This window comes from Rhagoletis pomonella, unplaced genomic scaffold (genome assembly GCF_013731165.1).
Source record: "Rhagoletis pomonella isolate Grant_MI unplaced genomic scaffold, Rhpom_1.0 Rhpom_scaffold_00133, whole genome shotgun sequence".
NCBI lineage: Eukaryota > Metazoa > Arthropoda > Insecta > Diptera > Tephritidae > Rhagoletis > Rhagoletis pomonella.
The window spans coordinates 1-18,707 of NW_023458687.1; the positions used below are offsets into that span (position 1 = coordinate 1).

The 18,707-nt window shown below is 38.7% G+C and overlaps 3 protein-coding genes across 3 annotated transcripts; all 3 read right to left on the reverse strand.

Moving 5' to 3' along the window:
• Positions 1-8,643: 8,643 nt before the first annotated feature.
• LOC118750081 lies at positions 8,644-9,189 on the reverse strand. Its single transcript, XM_036484816.1, has one exon. It carries the CDS (start codon positions 9,187-9,189, stop codon positions 8,644-8,646), a length of 546 nt encoding a protein of 181 aa, XP_036340709.1.
• A 223-nt stretch (positions 9,190-9,412) lies between these two features.
• LOC118750082 lies at positions 9,413-10,573 on the reverse strand. The gene has a single exon (XM_036484817.1). It carries the CDS (start codon positions 10,571-10,573, stop codon positions 9,413-9,415), a length of 1,161 nt encoding a protein of 386 aa, XP_036340710.1.
• A 220-nt stretch (positions 10,574-10,793) lies between these two features.
• Positions 10,794-11,837, reverse strand: LOC118750083. Its single transcript, XM_036484818.1, has one exon. The coding sequence runs from the start codon at positions 11,835-11,837 to the stop codon at positions 10,794-10,796; it is 1,044 nt and encodes a 347-aa protein (XP_036340711.1).
• Positions 11,838-18,707: the final 6,870 nt, after the last annotated feature.

The window sequence follows — 18,707 nt, forward strand, 5'->3', positions numbered from 1 at the left end:
TGAAGATGAAGATGAAGATGAAGATGAAGATGAAGATGAAGATGAAGATGAAGATGAAGATGAAGATAAATAAAAACACAAACATAAACATAAACATAGACAAAACATAAAAATAAACATAAACATATAAAAACTATAGGTATAAAGATGGACAGGAAGAAAGTGATAGGGATAAAAAAGGAAGTACATCTGAAGAATGAACGGTGTTTTGTTATAGTATGTTATGCTACTTATGATATTTTATTTAATCTTATTCCATGGTATGTTATATCATACTATAAGTTAAACTCCCCCCCATTTTACCCATTCCAAATAATGTTATTTCACATCAGCTTAACTCAAGTAAACTCCCCTTAATTTTATTGTTTGAATTTTAATCACTGGGCGAACATTAGTACATATAGGCCTAAAAGAATATAAAAACAGCTAGTACATTCATAAATTAGCTTCAGTGTTTATTAAAACCCAAGATTTTGAAGAAACTTTTTTGTGCTTTTTATTGTTGTATACCCGCTGGCAATTCTTAAAACTATCACTGTTACAAATTATTTGCGTTGTGTAAGCGAATATGATTTTGGTGACTTTAAAGGTGAAGCACTTGACTTGTTTTTTATTTATAAGTATTCGTTATTTTATATACATATAAATTTACTACTTAACATTTTATCTTATATATGTACTTATATGTAAACCTAGTATTATGCGATTCAGTTACATACATACACATGCAGGTAAGGTTAGAAATTTAACATTAATTTCACATAATTTAACTCATTTTGCTGATTTAAACATTTTTTATTCATTTTAATTTTTAATACTTTTAATACATGAATTTATTGGTATGATTACTAAAATATGATACTTGTAATTACTTGTGACTTAAGGGTGATAAAATATCTTGAAAACACCGCATCAATTACTGTTTTTGAGCTTGTAGTTTGAGCATTTCTACTGGTATATATTCCTAAATTTAGTTTTTTTTAGAAATATAATCTGTGTGTGTTTCATCTGTCGCTAAGACTACGTTGAACTCATAAATGCATGTAAAATACCACCTTTTGTTTGTAAACCAGTATTTTATTATACATACATACGTACATACATATGTTTGTGTATAGGTGCACAATTGTTTTAATGTTAATACAACCCATAATGTAATAAACAAAGTGAGATCAATATTTGACGTACGCTTATTGGAAATTTTAAATGTAAACAATCCGTATATTTGTTTACATTAAACCTCTTTCGGCTTTGGTTCACGTATGGTACGATGAAGCATATGACAAAAGCTACATACATATGTAGATATGTACGAATGCGTTATGGTTTAGCGAATTCAAACACAACTTCTTTTATTGCAAGGTCATGTTGGTATAGAAAACATTCCCACACCCCTGAAAAGGGTCGTCGTTGCGTTGGCAAGAGAAGAGGAATAACTTTTCTGCGTTGGGAACACCAAATGGTGCTTACTTATAGTGATTTCGTTTCTTCAAAAAAGTGTTGCCCTTCCACGATGCAAAATGTATCTGGTTCTACACTCAACCCCGTTAAAGGGACTCCAAATTAGTCCTTATTCACACACGAAGAGAGAAAGCGGCAATCAAAAGGTGACATTTTTTGGTAGAAACGAAAACACCATTAGTGTCACTGCAGAGTGGAAGATCGACCTATCTCGGCAGCCAGTTCGAAAACGCCGTCTCAAAAAACTTTTCAACAAGCCCCTATTTCAAAATTTAGTTGAAGAACGCCCTATTGCAGAATTTGATTGAACCGAGTTCTGAGATAGGGCGTTCTTCAACCCGCGTTGCAATAGAAATTTCTTGATTTTAGCAAATAAATTAGTCATTAAAATCGTATTTGTTTTTGTGAATAACTATTTACTGACATTTACACATATAAATAGTATTAACGAAGGTAGAGAAACCGCACTTGGCTGCTTTGTCTCGGAAACAATATCCCAGTACGCAGAATGTCCCCATCTCAAAAGATTTCCCCATATATGTATATTAGTGTGATCCAAAATTGGAACTTTTTTGAATTTCGACTGGGAACGTTCGGATTCTTGAAGATAATAGGGAAGACAAGTTCCTTCTAAAAGTTCAGCTATATTTAGCTTTATTTTTATTGTTGTAAACTATATCAAGATGGTTGCTTTTGGACACAATTCAAAGACGTGCATATACTTGAGGCCTCAAAAAAATTAGGATAAATTTGCTGCATAACTTTTGAATGATAGGTGTTTACATAAAAAAAAAATATATTGAAAGCAAGTGAATTTTTTATGTAATTTTTAAGAGGGGCACAATTAACTATGTCATAACATTCGAAGCACACCATATACTGGTTTAAAATTTTATGTGCAATTAGTACTTATATGTATACTTCAGTTAAAAAAATAACTAAATGAAAAGTAACGAAAAGCGAGTAAGTCTACTTTCCACAATTTTAAAAATCGCGCATAGTTTTTGAAGCATTTCAGTTTAAAAACTATTTAAGTATGTATTGTATTCTGCAAACAATTACTAATAATATGATACCTTAGCAAGAGCTGTGCTTTCAGAATAAACCAAATTTTAAATATAAAAAATTATGCGATCTTGAGCGTAATTTTTATTCCAAAAATATCTTAATTGAAGTCACATTTGGAAAGTATGTGAAACGATCTAAATCTTTTTATAACAACTAAATAGTTCTGATAACGTTACATATACCTGTAAAATTAAAAACCCGGTATGTGCAAAATTTTAGTAAAAATAACTTCAAAACTTAGGGATTTATTTATAAAATAATTAACTTTTAATCAAATTTTCAAGTTCCGTTATCTCGAAAACCGGAGCCAACCTGGTAAACCGGGGGATGCCATTGAATTTAGAACTTCCCAATTAAGTGAGTTAAACTTTAAAAATCTTTGCTCAAAAGCTACAACTTGCACAGCGTAATTTGAACATAAACTATTTTGTGGTTTTCTATTTCAGCGATCTAAATGCTTATTCCTCGTCTAACTTTTGAAGCACTTGATGAAAATGAATTACACTGATATTTATTGATTTATTAAGAGATTGCGAATAGCATCACATATAAAACATAGGTGTGCCCACAAATCAAAATTTTACTTTTTATTTTGAAAGTGTACCTGTTTTTTAGATTTGCCCATATGAGTATGTAAAATTCCTTATATTTTCTGTAACGGTTTCCTTTTTATAGGAAAAAAGCTACGAATCAGCTGTTGATAAACATAGTTAACCAGACTTATAAAAGAAAACTGAAAAGGACGGTCAGAGTTGATAAAATTATTGGTTTGAAATTGAACTAGCAGTTTACCAAAACTACCAAAATTGGTGTGGAGACCATTAGCATTTATTAACTGATAGATAATTTTGACTGAACAAATTCCCTCTCCTACTTTTCTGTCTCTTTCAAATCAATGTTAGCAGTGCAAATTAACGATTCGGTTACAATTCCAGAACAAATTTAATATAACTAGAAGCACGGTTGTAGAACAAAACTAGACAAATGCGTGTTTGTATTTTGGATTACGTTTGCCTGTAACAAATTTTTTACATACATCCATATGTAATTTAGTGGAAAACCTAAAATAAAAAATCGTCATTACGGGGAAAAAATCGTCAAATCGTCATTGAGCTAAAAAAAATGTCAAAATGACGACAAAATTGTCAACTCGGCAACGCTGGACACGATCAAACTTATCAGAGCGCCATGTAAATGAAAACTCACCATCGTGTACGTGTGACGGTTACGCATGACGTGTACTGCTTCTCTTTCTCTATATCAACAGTAAATTTTATATGTTGCTACGTCAAACAGATACGGCATACATACGTACACGTCAGTGAGTGTGGGCACCTCTAAAAATACGATCTTCTCATATTAGCTCATCTTGAGATCGGATTTTACCGCGATATATACTGGAATTCAATTTAGTATATATTGATACGAACGATCTTTATATAAAAATGGGAAAAGTATCGAATATTGGCAAGACAAAACTTGTTACATATAGTAAAGACAAAAATTTTTTTAAGTGCCTTTTGTGCAGAAAACAACTGAAAGGGTACATATTAGGAAACATTAAAAGACATTACAATACCACACAAAAACATAACTTTGATGAAAGCGATCCACCTACAAGCGACAATAACGTTTCCTAACGCCGAAGTTTTAACCAATTTGGTCTAAAATTAAATAAAAAAATCAAAAACATTCCTTTAGACTTTCCGATGACGAGCTTTATTTTAAGAAAATAATTGGATAGGCGGCCGCTGTGATGTAGTGGTAAGTAGTGCCCGCTTCCACTCCGCAGGGCCGGGGTTCAAGCCCTGGTCAAAGAAACATCGCAAAAAAAATTTAGAAAAAATGTTTTTTCCTAACAGCGGTCGCCCCTCGGCAGGCAATGGCAAACCTCCGAGTGTATTTCTGGCAGTGTTGCCAAGCATGGGCTTTTCCTACCAAAACTGGTAGGTTTTTTTCTATTTGGTAGGTTGGTAGGCTAGATTGGATTTTGGTAGGTTCCGCGACAATAATAGTTATTTGCGAAAAATATAAAATATTTATGTATCTCCAGACATTTTTGCAACCAAGCCTTGAAGAATAACACCAAAACTAACCTATTGGTCTTTCTAAATCCATTCTTGGCTAATATCGAGTTATCCTTCTACAAACCCTACAAGGTCAGAATTCCTGAAAGGGACTGCTGTGAAGTGATAGTAACTATGATTGACGAAAGGTGCCAAGCATGGTATACCGACGGATCAAAAATGGATGATGAGAGTAATGGTGCAGGCGTATTTTGACCAAAATTCCCGAAAGTCTGGCCTTCGCAATCGAAGTCTGTGCAGAAGGACAAATGGGGCCAAATTAATTATTATTTCGGATAGTCAGGCAGGTTAAAGGCTTTAGACTCTTTTAAAAAGGCAGCAGGTTTGCGGACCACTTGGAAGCTCACAATAACGTAACGCTGTGGTGAGTTCCGGGACATGAAGGGCTTGAAGGCAACGAAAGCTGACAATCTCGCAAAGCATGGAGCCCAAATGCACTTGCATGGTCCCTAGCCTTTTGTGAGCTAGTGGAAGAAACCTCACAGCATATACTATGTGATTGCCCACGTATCATAAATAGCAGACTGATACACATTGGGAAACGATTGTCTTCTTCATCTAAAATTTTAAACATGGAGTGATTACAATTAGGGTTAAGCAATAGATAGATGTGTAAAGAGACAAACATTTGTGTAAGTCTGTACAGTAAAATGAATTGTTGGTGACAGGTAATAAGATCAACGGAAATAAGGTCAATTGACTTTATTTCCCTTCCTGGTGCGAAATAAAGTCAATTGACATTATTTCCTTTTTAAAAACGAAATAAAATCCACTAACATTATTTCTCTTTCAAACATTATATTTGCTTAGCTTCGCGGCGATCCGCGTTAGCGCGCCACACCGCGCGACCGGCGCGCACACCACATCACGCTACGCCGCGGCCCCCCTTCCCCGTATCCCGTCGTACTGTAACGCAGGTAGATTTATTTTTTGTATACGTTGAAATAAATTTTTTATATATTTTAAACATCAAGGGCTTATATTCAATAATACCCTCTATCTGCACACTTTTCACAAAGATGAGATTCTGATATAGACATCCACCTAAGCTTTAACTGCCATCAGTGATATTAATGTTACCTTATATAATGACAGGTAATAAGTACCAGATGGTTTTTAAAATCACAAATTAGTTTTTGTGCAAATTGCAGATAGAGGGTATTAATGAATTCAAGCCCTCGATATTGCACCTTTTTATATTTGTAAGATAATGGATGCCAACTTGGCTCAAACCATGCCATTTGTCCCTATTTTACTTCAAATGACACTTAATTTTTCAATTTGGCATAAAGTGCCAAAATGGCACTTTTGTAAAAAAAATAACATTTCAATTCAGTTTTTGAAATCCTTTGCTTGCACTTCTTTTTCTCAACTAAAATTTTCTAATTTATAAAGGCCATTCAACTGGTTTATCCTATTTTATCATTGCACTTTTGTTTTGAAAATGTGGCTTTATTTTATTGATAAATGTGAATGATTAAAAGGAATAACACCTTTTTTGGCACTTTTATTTTTCTCCTTGGCACATTTTGGCACTTTTTTATCCTCAATATGGCGCCTCATAACTAAGGATAGTTGGCAGCCCTGATTGGAAGATTTCTGCTGTGTTTTGGGGCAACAACTTGTCTGCAGTAAAAAGGCATATAATTTGTGTTTCAAAAGTGTGTGAAAACCAATCAATTAACTTATATGATCTCGGTTCCGATATTAAATAATCAATAATTGTTTATACCCGTATTTTGGCACATTGGCTCGTTGAATGTGCCATCTAATAAATAGTGTCGTCATTCTACTTAGCTGCTTTTAAATGATGTCGTCACAAATTGCTGGCGGAGACATGAATACAGTGTAAGAAAAGTCTTTTTCTATAATTGTTTCCTTATAGAAAGGTTGATTTCTTTTCCACCTTAGACATTCCAAATTCGTTCAAAATATGCTAATTTAAAACATAGAATTCTTTCAGTGTTCCTCCGGGGTTTTTGGACATGGACTGTTTCTTCAATTTAATAGTGTTCGCTTTATTTTTGTGGAAACGAAACATGTTTTGCAAGTTATGGATCTTTTCTACACTCTTTCTTCAAATATTTCTAGTATTCCAGCTGTGCGCAGGCGTTTAGTTTTTCACATTGTGTTTTTACATATTCGTAATTTAAATTTGTTTAATAAAATCAATTGGTGGTAGTTCATGATTGTGTGTGGATTAATATCACAACACTGAGGATTTGGCGATAACGTTTTTCATCTATTAAAAAACAACACTTACGGGGCAATGTTTATTGTAAGAACAAGATTTTTTCTATGAATCGACATACCTTAAGCATTGTTGACGCTATTTCCATTTGAATGAGGAAATAGCGTCAATGACTTTATTTCCAAATATTTGTTGACTTTATTTCGCTTTTGAAAAGGTAATAATGTCAATTGACTTTATTTCGCACCATGGTGTCGGTTTATATCAGAAAATACGATTTTGTGGATTTATGAGTTTTTGAATGACTGTTTTTTACTCAATTTCAAGGTTCGAATATGATCTGAAAATTGGATATATATATATATATGACCTTTAAAAAATATATAAAAATAGGCAATAATATTTCTCATAAAAACGAATAAAATTAGGGGGTAGGGTCTTGAAATTTCCAAAAAAAAAGCATTTTCGATGGCACCCTAATATGTACGTGTGCAAATTCGGAAGCAATGTATTTAATAATTCAGTAAAAAACTCTACGATAAACGAAAATATTAATTTCTGCCTGTTTCGCATGTACACTGAAACAGTAGCAGGTTTTGAATTACTAGCAAAAAAATGAAGGCCTTCTTGAAGTTTTATGTTTGTAGAATATTAAACACTTTGTGTGAAAAAATGCCTGTATGTACATATTTATGTATCTAACATTTCATACTTTAAAAACCTTTAATTAGGGAAATTCGTAACATTGTCTAATACTGCGCTGAAAAAAAAATCATTATATTTATCGCCTTGCTAGTATTCTAAACTGAAGTTCATTTTTTGAAGAAAACTTAGGTATACAAATTTGTACAATACTAACCACTTTGTAGAAGATTAACCACTTTGTGTGAAAAAGGGCCTTCATTCTATTTGCTAGTAATTCAATACCTGTTACTGTTTTGGCGAGTGTACATGCGAAAATGGCAGGAATTAAGATTTTCGTTTATCTAGAGCAGGGGTGCTCATCCAGTAGATCAATTGGTCCAGTTGCTCACAACAACATCACTGTGGCTCACTTCCGCTCATTTACAACAAACACAGAATTCGTGGAAGCACAACACGCGAAGGTTCACCGACAAAAATCGATGGACATTCAGTTGGCTTATGCGCCAAATAGACCACACAAATTTTTTCGCAAATACAAATTAGTACAAATAAGATTCTTATTCGATTCCTATTTGTAAAAGTTGGTATTTACGCAAATATTTGTGTGGTTTATTTTGTGCATTACAACAACATCACTGTTGCTCACTCACAATAAACACAGCACAACAAATGAAACATGCGTTGAATCAGCAAAAACTAATGGGACAAAAATCCATCGATATTCATTCACTGCTGCCTTGACATGGCTTGCATTTGCTCAGCTGTATGCATGTACCATTAATTTGACAACTTGAGGTTGATATTTTTTTGCATTGTTGTCGTTTGGCTCTGTAACTTAAACTTGTTGAACACCATTTGTTACTAATTAAACACGCAAAGTCACGATTTACCAATACAAGTTATTATTCATCCGCTTATCTGTGCACAAGAAGAAGTTAAAAAGAGTTTCCTCGCCTTTTATAGTAAATTGAAGGAATTTAAAGTACCGTTCAATGATTTTTCAACGAAACAAACAAATGTTACCACAAAACAAATGAATGACAAGAGAGTGAACAGGATTGCCAGACGATTACGAAATAATAGAAAATAAAATTAACTAAGAGGTTGCAGCTTCAACATCCTGCCCGGTCGAGTCGTTTGACTCGAAATCCTCAGGATCCAGTAGGAGGCACAGCTTCTGAACAGCTCGAGTCACACTTGTTGAATCTGCCGTAGCCATTGCCATTGTTTCAGTCGGTTGTTGGGAATATGTTGGATGTCTGGCTCAGGGACCGCTATCAGTGGAGCCCCAATCAGGAAATCAGCGGGTGACAGCGCGAGTTTATCTTCCGGGTCGTCGTACAGTGGCGTAATTGGACGTGAGTTCAGGCATGCTTCTATCCGGGTAGCCAAGGTCTGCAATTGACAATGCCACATGATTTGCGAGCCCACACAGCGGACCAAGTGATGCCTTGACGACTTAACGGCCGCCTCCCACAGCCCACCTTGATGCGGAGCACTGGGTGTAATGAAGTGCCAATTGGTACCCGAGCCCGCTAACAATCGCTGGTTGTTTTCACTATGCCATGCGGCGAGGTCTTCACGTAAGAGTCTGTTAGCACCAACAAAGGCTGTGCCATTATCACTGTATAGGTCGCGGCAGGGACCTCGGCGGCTGACGAAACGGGTGAAGGCGTCAAGGAAAGCTGGTGCGGATAGATCTTCCACGACTTCGATGTGCACGGCTTTGGTGACCATGCATACGAAGATGGCTAGGTACGTCTTGATGAACGTGCGTGAGCGCTTCGTGCCGACCCGCAGTGTAAAAGGGCCACAGTAGTCTACTCCAGACGAAACAAACGGTCTCGCAGGTATGATCCTCTGCCCGGGTAACGAAGCCATTTGCTGACTGAACACCTCCCCTTATGGCGGCGGCACACTACGCACTTGTGGATAAAACTCTTGACCACCTGCCTTGCATTCAGGATCCAAAACCGGCGACGGAGGGTATGTAGCATGAGCTGCGTTCCTCCATGTAGCTTGCCTCATGTGCGTGACGTATTAGCGGCTGCACGAAAGGAGTTGACTTCGGCAATATGATCGGGAATCGCTGGTCGTGCTCAAGTTCTGCCTTATGTATTCGCCCTTCGACCCGAAGGATGTGGTTTTCATCTAAAAGCGGATTCAATGAGAGTATCTTAGTACCGGAGGACAAACCTGAACTGGACTTCAACTGTCGAATGTCAGCAGCAAAGTGTTCCCCTTGCTCTTGACGGATTAGCGTGTATAGGGCATCATCTAGTTCCTGGGCACTGACCACAGGTTGACGCAAGTGTCGACGTCGACGCATGATGGCCACTGTACCCAGCAGGCGTTGAATTGAACTAAACCGGGTGGTCAACAACATAATGTGGCCATCTGGGCGACCGGTATTCAAAGGCTGCGCAAGGAGTACCATTGACTGACATATACTTCGCCTTTCGGCAAGGAGCTCGTCCGACTCGGTCTGGCTAAGAGGGATCTCGGGCTGGTTTGAGGGTGCGCTGCCTAGCACACCAGGACCATGCCACCAAAGCGGGTGAACTAAGAGTACTTCGGGTGTAATGCCTCTGCTGGAACAATCAGCAGGGTTCCGTGCTGAACGAACGTGGTACCATCTGTCTGGGGATGTCAGTTCCTGTATCCTACGAACCCGGTTGGATATGAACGGCTTAAGTGTTGTTGGATGCTTCTTTAACCAGCACAAAGCGATCGCCGAGTCCGACCACAAATAGTATGGAGCATCCATTAAGCCCAGCGAGTCCCTCACATTTTGAATAGTTTCAGCCAAGAGTAGTGCTGCCGACAGTTCCAGGCGGGGTATAGTAGCGCCCTTCAGAGGTGCCACCTTCGTGCGAGCTGTAAGAAGTGAGATGTGCGCAACATCGCCTACGTCCACAGTTTTCGTATAGGGGACGGCAGCATATGCTTGTGAGCTGGCATCGCAAAAGCTGTGTAACGTTGTCTGAACACGCTGTATCATGCCCATCCAACGGTCGATGCGGATCTTATTGAGCCCCTCTAGCTTGGAGCGGTACTTGAGCCATTCGTTGCACAGATCGTCAGGTAACGGCGAATCCCAAGATAAACCCGTATCCCACATCCTCTGGATGAACACCTTCCCAGTTCCAACGACAGGTGATAACTACCCAGCGGGATCAAAGAGACGCGCCACCTCGCTAAGTACTCGTCTCTTCGTGGGAGCCTCGGAGGATTGGTTTAAGTCGACTTGGAAAAATAGCTGATCCGTCACTGCGTCCCATCTTAAGCCTAATACGGAAGCCACACCAGAATGGAAAGTATAGCTGGAAAGAGACGCTTCATTAGATAAATAGCTCATCACCTGGCCATCGTTGGACTTCCATTTTCTTAGCGTAAATTTTCCCGCGGATAACGTTTCCAGCCAGTGCCACTGCATCGGACGCGCTCTCACAACTGGTGAGGAAATCATCTACGTAAAACGAGGTTAGAATCGCATCTCGAGCGACGTCCGCCTGCCGCCTATCCGGAACTGAACCATAATTATCATAAGCGCATTGCTGCAATGTGCGCACTGCGTTATATGGACTGCATGCCATGCCATATGTAATGGTCTTCAATCGATATACGCGAATTTCGTCGGCCGGGGACTCGCACCAAATAATCCTCTGATAGTCTCGATGCTCCGGCGTCACCAACACTTGCCTGAATATTTTCTCGATGTCGGCCGTTATCGCCACTCGAAAACGTCGGAAGCGAAGAAGTATGCTACCAAGCGAATCCTGAAGCGCTGGGCCCACCAGTTGAATATCGTTTAGGGAGACTCCCGTGCTGGTCGGGGCCGAAGCATTGAACACCACGCGGAATTTGGAGGTAACCGCATGATGAGGAATATAGTAGTAATTGTTATGGTGATACGGTGGTTCGACTAGCTCCATATGTCCGAGAGTTGCGTACTCCCGCATGAATGCCACATAGTTTTCTCTGAGGGCGGGATCTACTACCAAGCGGCGCTCTAGTCTACCAAATTGGCGCGCAGCAAGTGCGTACGAGTCACCAAGCTTTGGTGCATTTTGTCGTAGAGGTAGGTGCACAATGTAACGGCCGTCCGCAGTGCGGCCATGAGTAGCTTCGAAGATCTGGGCACAGTCGTCAACGTGTTGATTGTCGGCCGCCGCAATTTCATCCATCTCCCAAAACCTGTGGAGCAGTTCTTCTAAACGGACGTCGTCCTCACTCGGTAACGCGCTGAGTGCGAGCGATGATACGTTCGAAGTCAAAGACACTTCTGCCGGACCAAACACTACCCAACCAAAGCGGGTATGCTTGTCGACAGGTTCGTCTGATAGTCCACCGATGACTTCACCCTGTAAGACTCGCCCCCACATGTCCGCGCCGATGAGAACGTCGATAATGCCAGGCGTACCAAACCGATCGTCCGCTAACTGAAGCCCTCTCAAGTACAGTCACTGGTTCACGTCAATATTCACCGCCGGAATCTGAGAAGTAATGGACGGTAAAATCAAGGCCTCAATTTGCATCTCAAATCCAGTTTTCGTTGACCTCAAAGTGAGTGTAACGCTGCCCTTCACCTGTGTATTGACGGCAGCCCCTACCCCTTCTACCAGCAGGTCACATTTCCGTCGGTATAACTGCAAGGAGTTTCCTAGGCGATCCGTCACGAAGCTAACCTGCGATCCAGGATCGCATAGGACACGAGCCACACGCTGAACCGATGCTTCTCCAAAGGCATATGCACGCGCTATTGCTAGGAGGGTGATCGGCTGATATCTGTCCGCGTGGGCTCTCGCAGGTGCTGCTAGTCATGCAGCTGAAGTTGTTGGCGCCTTACCAGGTGCAAAATTCTATACGGGTGTCGTGGACGTGGATTCAGGCGCAGCTATGTTGACGAACCTCTCGCGGCCTAAGATAGTTTTGTGCTTACGGCCACAATTCCGACAACTTCCCGATGGACACTGTCTGGACGAATGGCCAACACGTAGGCAGTTATAACACAACCTTAAACTCTTAACTGCTTCATAACGTTGTTCAATGTTCATGGCTGACAGCGCTGAACACTTAGAAATTCGATGCGGAGCACCACAATGCGCACACTGTGCCCGCTCAGCGCTAGCCACATGCGCCTTCACCGATCGTTGCTGCCGAGAGGCCACTAGAATGGCGGATGGTTCAGGCGATAGACTATGAGCACGCCTTTCCAAAAACCTCAGCAAATCATCCAGTAGTGGAATATCGGTGGTGGTGCACTTCATACACCAGTCGCGCTTGGTTACAGCCGGAAGCTTGGACAAAACAATAGGCACAGCTAATGCATCCCATTGACTTACAGGGACCCGCAATGCTCGCAGCGACTCTTGCACTGTGTCAACAATGGCCAGCAATGCTTGCGATGACTCCTGGGTAGCTACTTGTAGGTTGAGAAAACGCCACACGTGTATTTCTGCCAGCTGTTTCTTATTGTTGTAACGCTCTTTAAGAGCCTTCCATGCTTCTTGATAGCCACCCGAGTATATCCCTCCAATTAATGGCACAGTGGAGGCGTTAACTGCTGGCGAAGTTTAACCAACTGGAATGCTTCCGGGTACGCAGAGTTATGGACGAGCGTTTCAAACGCATCCTTGAACGCCAACCATTTGCACATATCCCCGTCAAATGGGGGAATAGCCAACGGGTCAAGTTTCAGATCAACCGAGCAGCCATCCAAAGTCGTGGTAGGAGCGTTGCGCGCACCTTCACTGGCGTTGGAATCTCCCGTTGACGTCGCAATCAGGCGGTTGAGTGTGTTACATGCGTCACCGTAAAGCTCCTCCACACTTTCCCCTAGCGAATCATGCGTAACCATTTCTGAGGGTGCAGCTTCTACAACAACATGGTTATGGTTATCAACGAATCGCCCAAAATGTGTCTCCATCGACTTCAGCTCTTGTTGAAGTTGGAATACATCCCGACCATCATCGCCACCATCTCTTACACGGGCATGTATGCGTTTTATTGCTTTCACAGCAGATGCGCGCAAGTTAAGTTCCGCCATGCCACAAAAACACAAAAAATAAATTTATTTGTCCTCACAGGAGGCACCAAAATGTTACTAACTAAACACGCAAAGTCACGATTTACCAATACAATTTATTATTCATCCGCTTATCTGTGCACAAAAAGAAGTTAAAAAGAGTTTCCTCGCCTTGTATAGTAAATTGAAGGAATTTAAAGTACCGTACAATAATTTTTCAACGAAACAAACAAATGTAACCACAAAACAGAAATGAATGACAAGAGAGTGAACAGGATTGTCAGACGATTACGAAATAACAGAAAATAAAGTTAACTAAGAGGTTGCGGCTTCAACACCATTGATCTAGAGTTCTTTACTGAATTATTAAATACATATATTGCTTGAGAATTTGTACACGTACAATTTAGGGTGCCCATCGAAAATGCTTTTTTTGGAAATTTTAAGACCCTACCCCCTAATTTTATTCGTTTTTATGATAAATATTATTGCCTATTTTTATATATTTTTTAAAAGTCGTTTAGAAGTCGCGACCTGTTGATTTAGAAACCTTGGAAGTTATGTATATTTTCTGGTAGGTCTTTTCGAGTAAAACCAGAATCGAAATATGAAATTTGCCAAGCCCCCCACGATCTTGATTTACCGTTAAAAAATCGGGTTTTCGTAATTTTGCGTACTTATACGCCTGTAACTGAGTTCATTATGAACCGAAATTCGGTTTATAACCTGGTTTAAAAAGACCTTGGACCTTTAGAACGATTTATATGTAAATAAAGAAACCTTAAGATATCTGAGTGTATTTACCCAGCAAACACATTTTTTTTTTACTTTTTTTCAACTTTGGTGAGGTTTTTACGCACTATTTTATAAGAAAACCGTACTAGTCATATATTGGTTTCAAAATCTGCCCTGAAATGATTATGAAACTAAATTTTATAACGAGTAGAACGAGTGTTTATTTTCAAAAATCGGATGAAAGTTTACTGTGTTATTAAACTTTTTATGAAAACAAAATTTTTGCAAAAATATTATTTTTGACTATACTACTCAAAAATATTTTCTTGACCTACAACAACTCCGCCCAGATTGATTAGTCTAGCGGTAAACCCAGGAAGCATGCAGCCTGGATTGTTTGTGTCCATAAGGACAGGGGCGTTAGCAGGGTGGGGTTCAGTGGGCATGCGAAGAGATGCTGCGAGTCATGGGGCGTCTCTCCGCATGCCGGGCATTCATTTGGCACATCTGCGTTTATTCAGCTCAGGTATGAGTTCAACCTGCTGCAGTAGCCAGAGCGAACTTAGGCTATTGTGGTCCGAGTCTCCCGAGGCAGACGAAGCTCTGTCTCGTCAACGTCTGGTGGTTGTGTACCCAGAACGGCATTCACAGATCGAGAGTCTATATAACTCGAGACTGACTCTCTGTGAATTCCGTTCAAGGCCATTCTGTAAGCTGACCGTTAATTTTGAGCACAAGTCATCAATTCCATTCCCAGGCGCCATTATCGAACAATCGAAAGCATAACAGACAATCGAGACTCTCGCTGGTGGTTGAGGGAGTTTAGAGATGTAAGGGTACAATTATTTGCTTAAAATAAACTAAAAAGTAATTTTAAGCAAAAACACAATCGACTTCATTTCTCATTATCGAAATCGGTTAACGCGGTAACATACATAAAAAAAATATTCCGACGAATTGATACCTTCTCCTTTTTTGGAAGTCGGTTAATAAAGCTCGTCATCGAAAAATCGCTTCTCATAAAAATACAATCGCCGTTCGGAGTCGGCGTAATACTGTAGGTCCCTCCGCTTTGTGTGACAACATCAAGGCGCACGCCACAAATTGGAGGAGAAGCTCGGCCAAACACTAACATATGTGTAAACGCGAATCTATTATTATTATTAATTCCAAGACAAGACTTTAAAAAATCTTAGTATTTAAATAATTTTAAACCAAATTGCTTAGAACTTCGGCGTTTGGAAACGTGATTGTCGCTTGTAGATGGAACGCTTCCATCAAAGTTATGTTTGTGTGTGGTCTTGTAATGTCTTTTAGTGTTTCCTAATATATACCCTTTAAGTTGGTTTTTGCAAAAATGGCACTTCGAAAATTTGTGTTTTTACTATACCAAAAAAGCAAGTAACCTGTCTTCCTTTGTATCAAAATATACTAAATTCAAAGATTTTTTTACCCTCGCTCTACCAACGAACGCTCGCGAACGATTAAAAATACGATCTTCTCATATTATCTCATTTTGCGATTGTATTTTGCCACGATAAATACATGAGCAAACGATCGTTAGCGAAAACATTGCCTACGTTTTCGTTGGCGAGAGATTGCGTGCAATGATTTCTGCACCAGCGCTCTTGCCGCGGACGATCGCTTTCACACGCTCGTTCGTTTGCAAATTGCAATGTGTATATATGAACTTTTTGCATACGATCTTACGAACGTAAGATGAGCTAATATGAGATCGTATTTTTAAGCGTTCGCGAGCGAATTTTTCCGCACCCTGAATAAAACCTTTCTGTACAACAATTCCTTTAAATATTTGGAAAAGAATGCGTGAGTACTAGGTACTAGGGAATCCAATCCCAGATATGCAGGATTTCACATGCGGGATCAGCGGGATTTGCGGGAATAGAGAAAAAATTAATAGGACGCAAAGAATAAAGGCTAAGAAAATATGTTCTTAAAGAAATTATGCTTTGCTCTTTTATTGTAATATTTCAACGGTAAGCAGTCGGTTTTTAAATATTAAGTATTTTTAGTATGGTAATTACTTTTATAAGTTTTGGTAAGAATTTTACTATGAATATTTTAATTAAAAAAAGGCCTGAAAAACCCACGAAGGCTATGGCTTAAAATTTAAATGCTAGATCTAGCCTGAAAAAGGTTAACATGGTCAAACTAAACAGCACTGGCTACTACGGGAAATCACCACGTATGGGTATATGAGCGTACGCTTATTGATATTAAATTGACATCATTTTAATTTTCCTTCACTGATGAAGAATGTTTAACATTGATTGATATTCAAAGTGCATTAGAGCCCATAAAACATGCTGTAAATGTTTTATGCCGTGAGGACACCACGTTAGTTACTGCAGAAACTACATTGCGTTTTACGCTAAATAAATTGGTAGGGTAAAATACCAGATTAAGCAGGGATCTTGTAACATCTTTAAGTCCGGATAAAGGAACGGCGAACATCAATGACTGCGGTGTTACTTTACTTGAAAAATCCAACAAAAATTTCTGGAACAAGATTCTGTGTCTTCAAATAAGGAAGATACATTCTTTTTTCCAAACAAAGTAATGAACCGATATTAAGTGTTTAATTGAGAGACTGTTGTTCCACGCTCAGCCACAATCTCAAACCGAAACCCAGCGGATTGATGACGAGTATGCTGACGACAACGTGCCTTTATCCCATCTGTCAACAGATTGTGAATCCTCGTCTAAATTAGAAGCTAAATTAGAGCGTAGTCTTCGTACTGAATGGGTAGCCGAGGCTTCATCTGTACTTATATCTGCACAAACAAACTCTCTTGATCTGATATTGAAACGTGAAGTGACGCTTTTTCAAGGAGGAAAGCACTTAGAAGCTGATTATAACTATGTGACGTCGATTCCGCCTACCAGTATTGAAGCCGAGCGTGCGTTTTCCGCCGCTGGATATTTGTATAATAAAATAAACTCGAATTTGGAAGACGATATCTTAAATTCTTTATCATTCCTTCGGAAATATTATCAAAAAAGTCAATCTAATTGGAAATAAATACGTAGATTTTCTAAATAAAATCATCTTTTTTACATATCAACTTTGAATATATCTGTTTAGAGGAAAGAATATAATTTTTTTTCAGTCTCGCAAATGCCGGATCCACGGGATAGATGACCTCGATTGCGATTTTTATTCGGGATTGGATTCAGTTACATATATACACATGTAGGTTAGGTTAGATATTAAACATTAATTTTACTTAATTTTATTCATTTTGCTGATTAAACATTTTCTGATTCATTCTAATTTTTAATTCTTTTAATACATGAAATTATTGGTATGATTACTAAAATATGATACCCGTAAATACTTGTAACTAAGGGTGTTAAAATATCTTGAAAACACTGCATCAATTACTGTTTTTGAGTTTGAAGTTTTTTTTTTTTTTTTTTTTTTAGAGGAGGAAGCATCGAAAGCCTAACGCCGTCAGTGTGAGACTTTAACCCACTAAACCTCCTACCGTCTATGTACCAATCCCCCTGGTACCACCGTTAACTATTTCTTCGGGAGGCGGTTTGAGCACTAAGCTCTACGTCTGTTACTGTTCATGTTATTCCACTGTTTGTCTTGGTTGGTGTTAACCTACCCACCATTTTTGTCTTGTACCACTAAGAAGTTCGTTTCTAAGTCTAGTAATGTCCGGATGCAGCAGTTTAATGCTGGCTCTTCGATGTTAGTTGAGAGGTTCGCCCTCTATATGCCGTAACTTTTCAAGAAAACGGGCTTTCCCTGAGTTCCCATCTTTAGGTTGCAAAATAGGAAGCTAAATTATGCATACATATTATGGTGGGTCAAAAAAATCAAGTATTTTTTTGATCCGACACACGAAAACTAGTTCCTAGGTACCTCCAGAAAGTACTTACCAAATCTGAGCTCTTAATATTAATTAATCATTGTTTTCCATTTTCAGTTTAGTCTCATATAAAAATGGTCATATCTTATCACCAATATATCGTGAAACCAGTTGCATCGTCAATATTTATAGGAACTTGAACTTTCTACAAAAATGGTCTCATATACTCTTTTCATTAATCTAACTAATTAAAAGATATTCAAGGTCAAAGATTGAAGTATTTTAAGGAAAATAACTTTATTTTGAAATTTGTAACTTACTTAAAAATAATTATTGTCACATGAGTTTCAATCATTTCTATAGGAAATTGAACGCTCTTTAAAAAAGGTCTGTATTGGTTAATCGATTACTCTAACCATTTAGAAGAATTCCAATATATACTGATTTTAATAGTCAATAAAGATATTAAATTTATCCATTCAATTTATGAATTTTGACAATATGCCTGAGAATTTGAGTTTATTTAGATAGAATGACAGTTTGCAAGTTGTGTCTTATCTTAGGATCGTAATTTAATATTTTTCAACGGGTTTATTTAAATGTCATTCCTTTTTTTCACAAAATTTATAATCGAATATTTTTTCATCAAC

Excerpts from the sequence above, each read along its gene's own strand:
- LOC118750082 (XM_036484817.1), bottom strand. The coding sequence starts at position 10,573 with ATGTGGGATACGGGTTTATCTTGGGATTCGCCGTTACCTGACGATCTG.
- LOC118750083 (XM_036484818.1), bottom strand. The coding sequence starts at position 11,837 with ATGTGGGGGCGAGTCTTACAGGGTGAAGTCATCGGTGGACTATCAGAC.
- LOC118750081 (XM_036484816.1), bottom strand. The coding sequence starts at position 9,189 with ATGGTCACCAAAGCCGTGCACATCGAAGTCGTGGAAGATCTATCCGCA.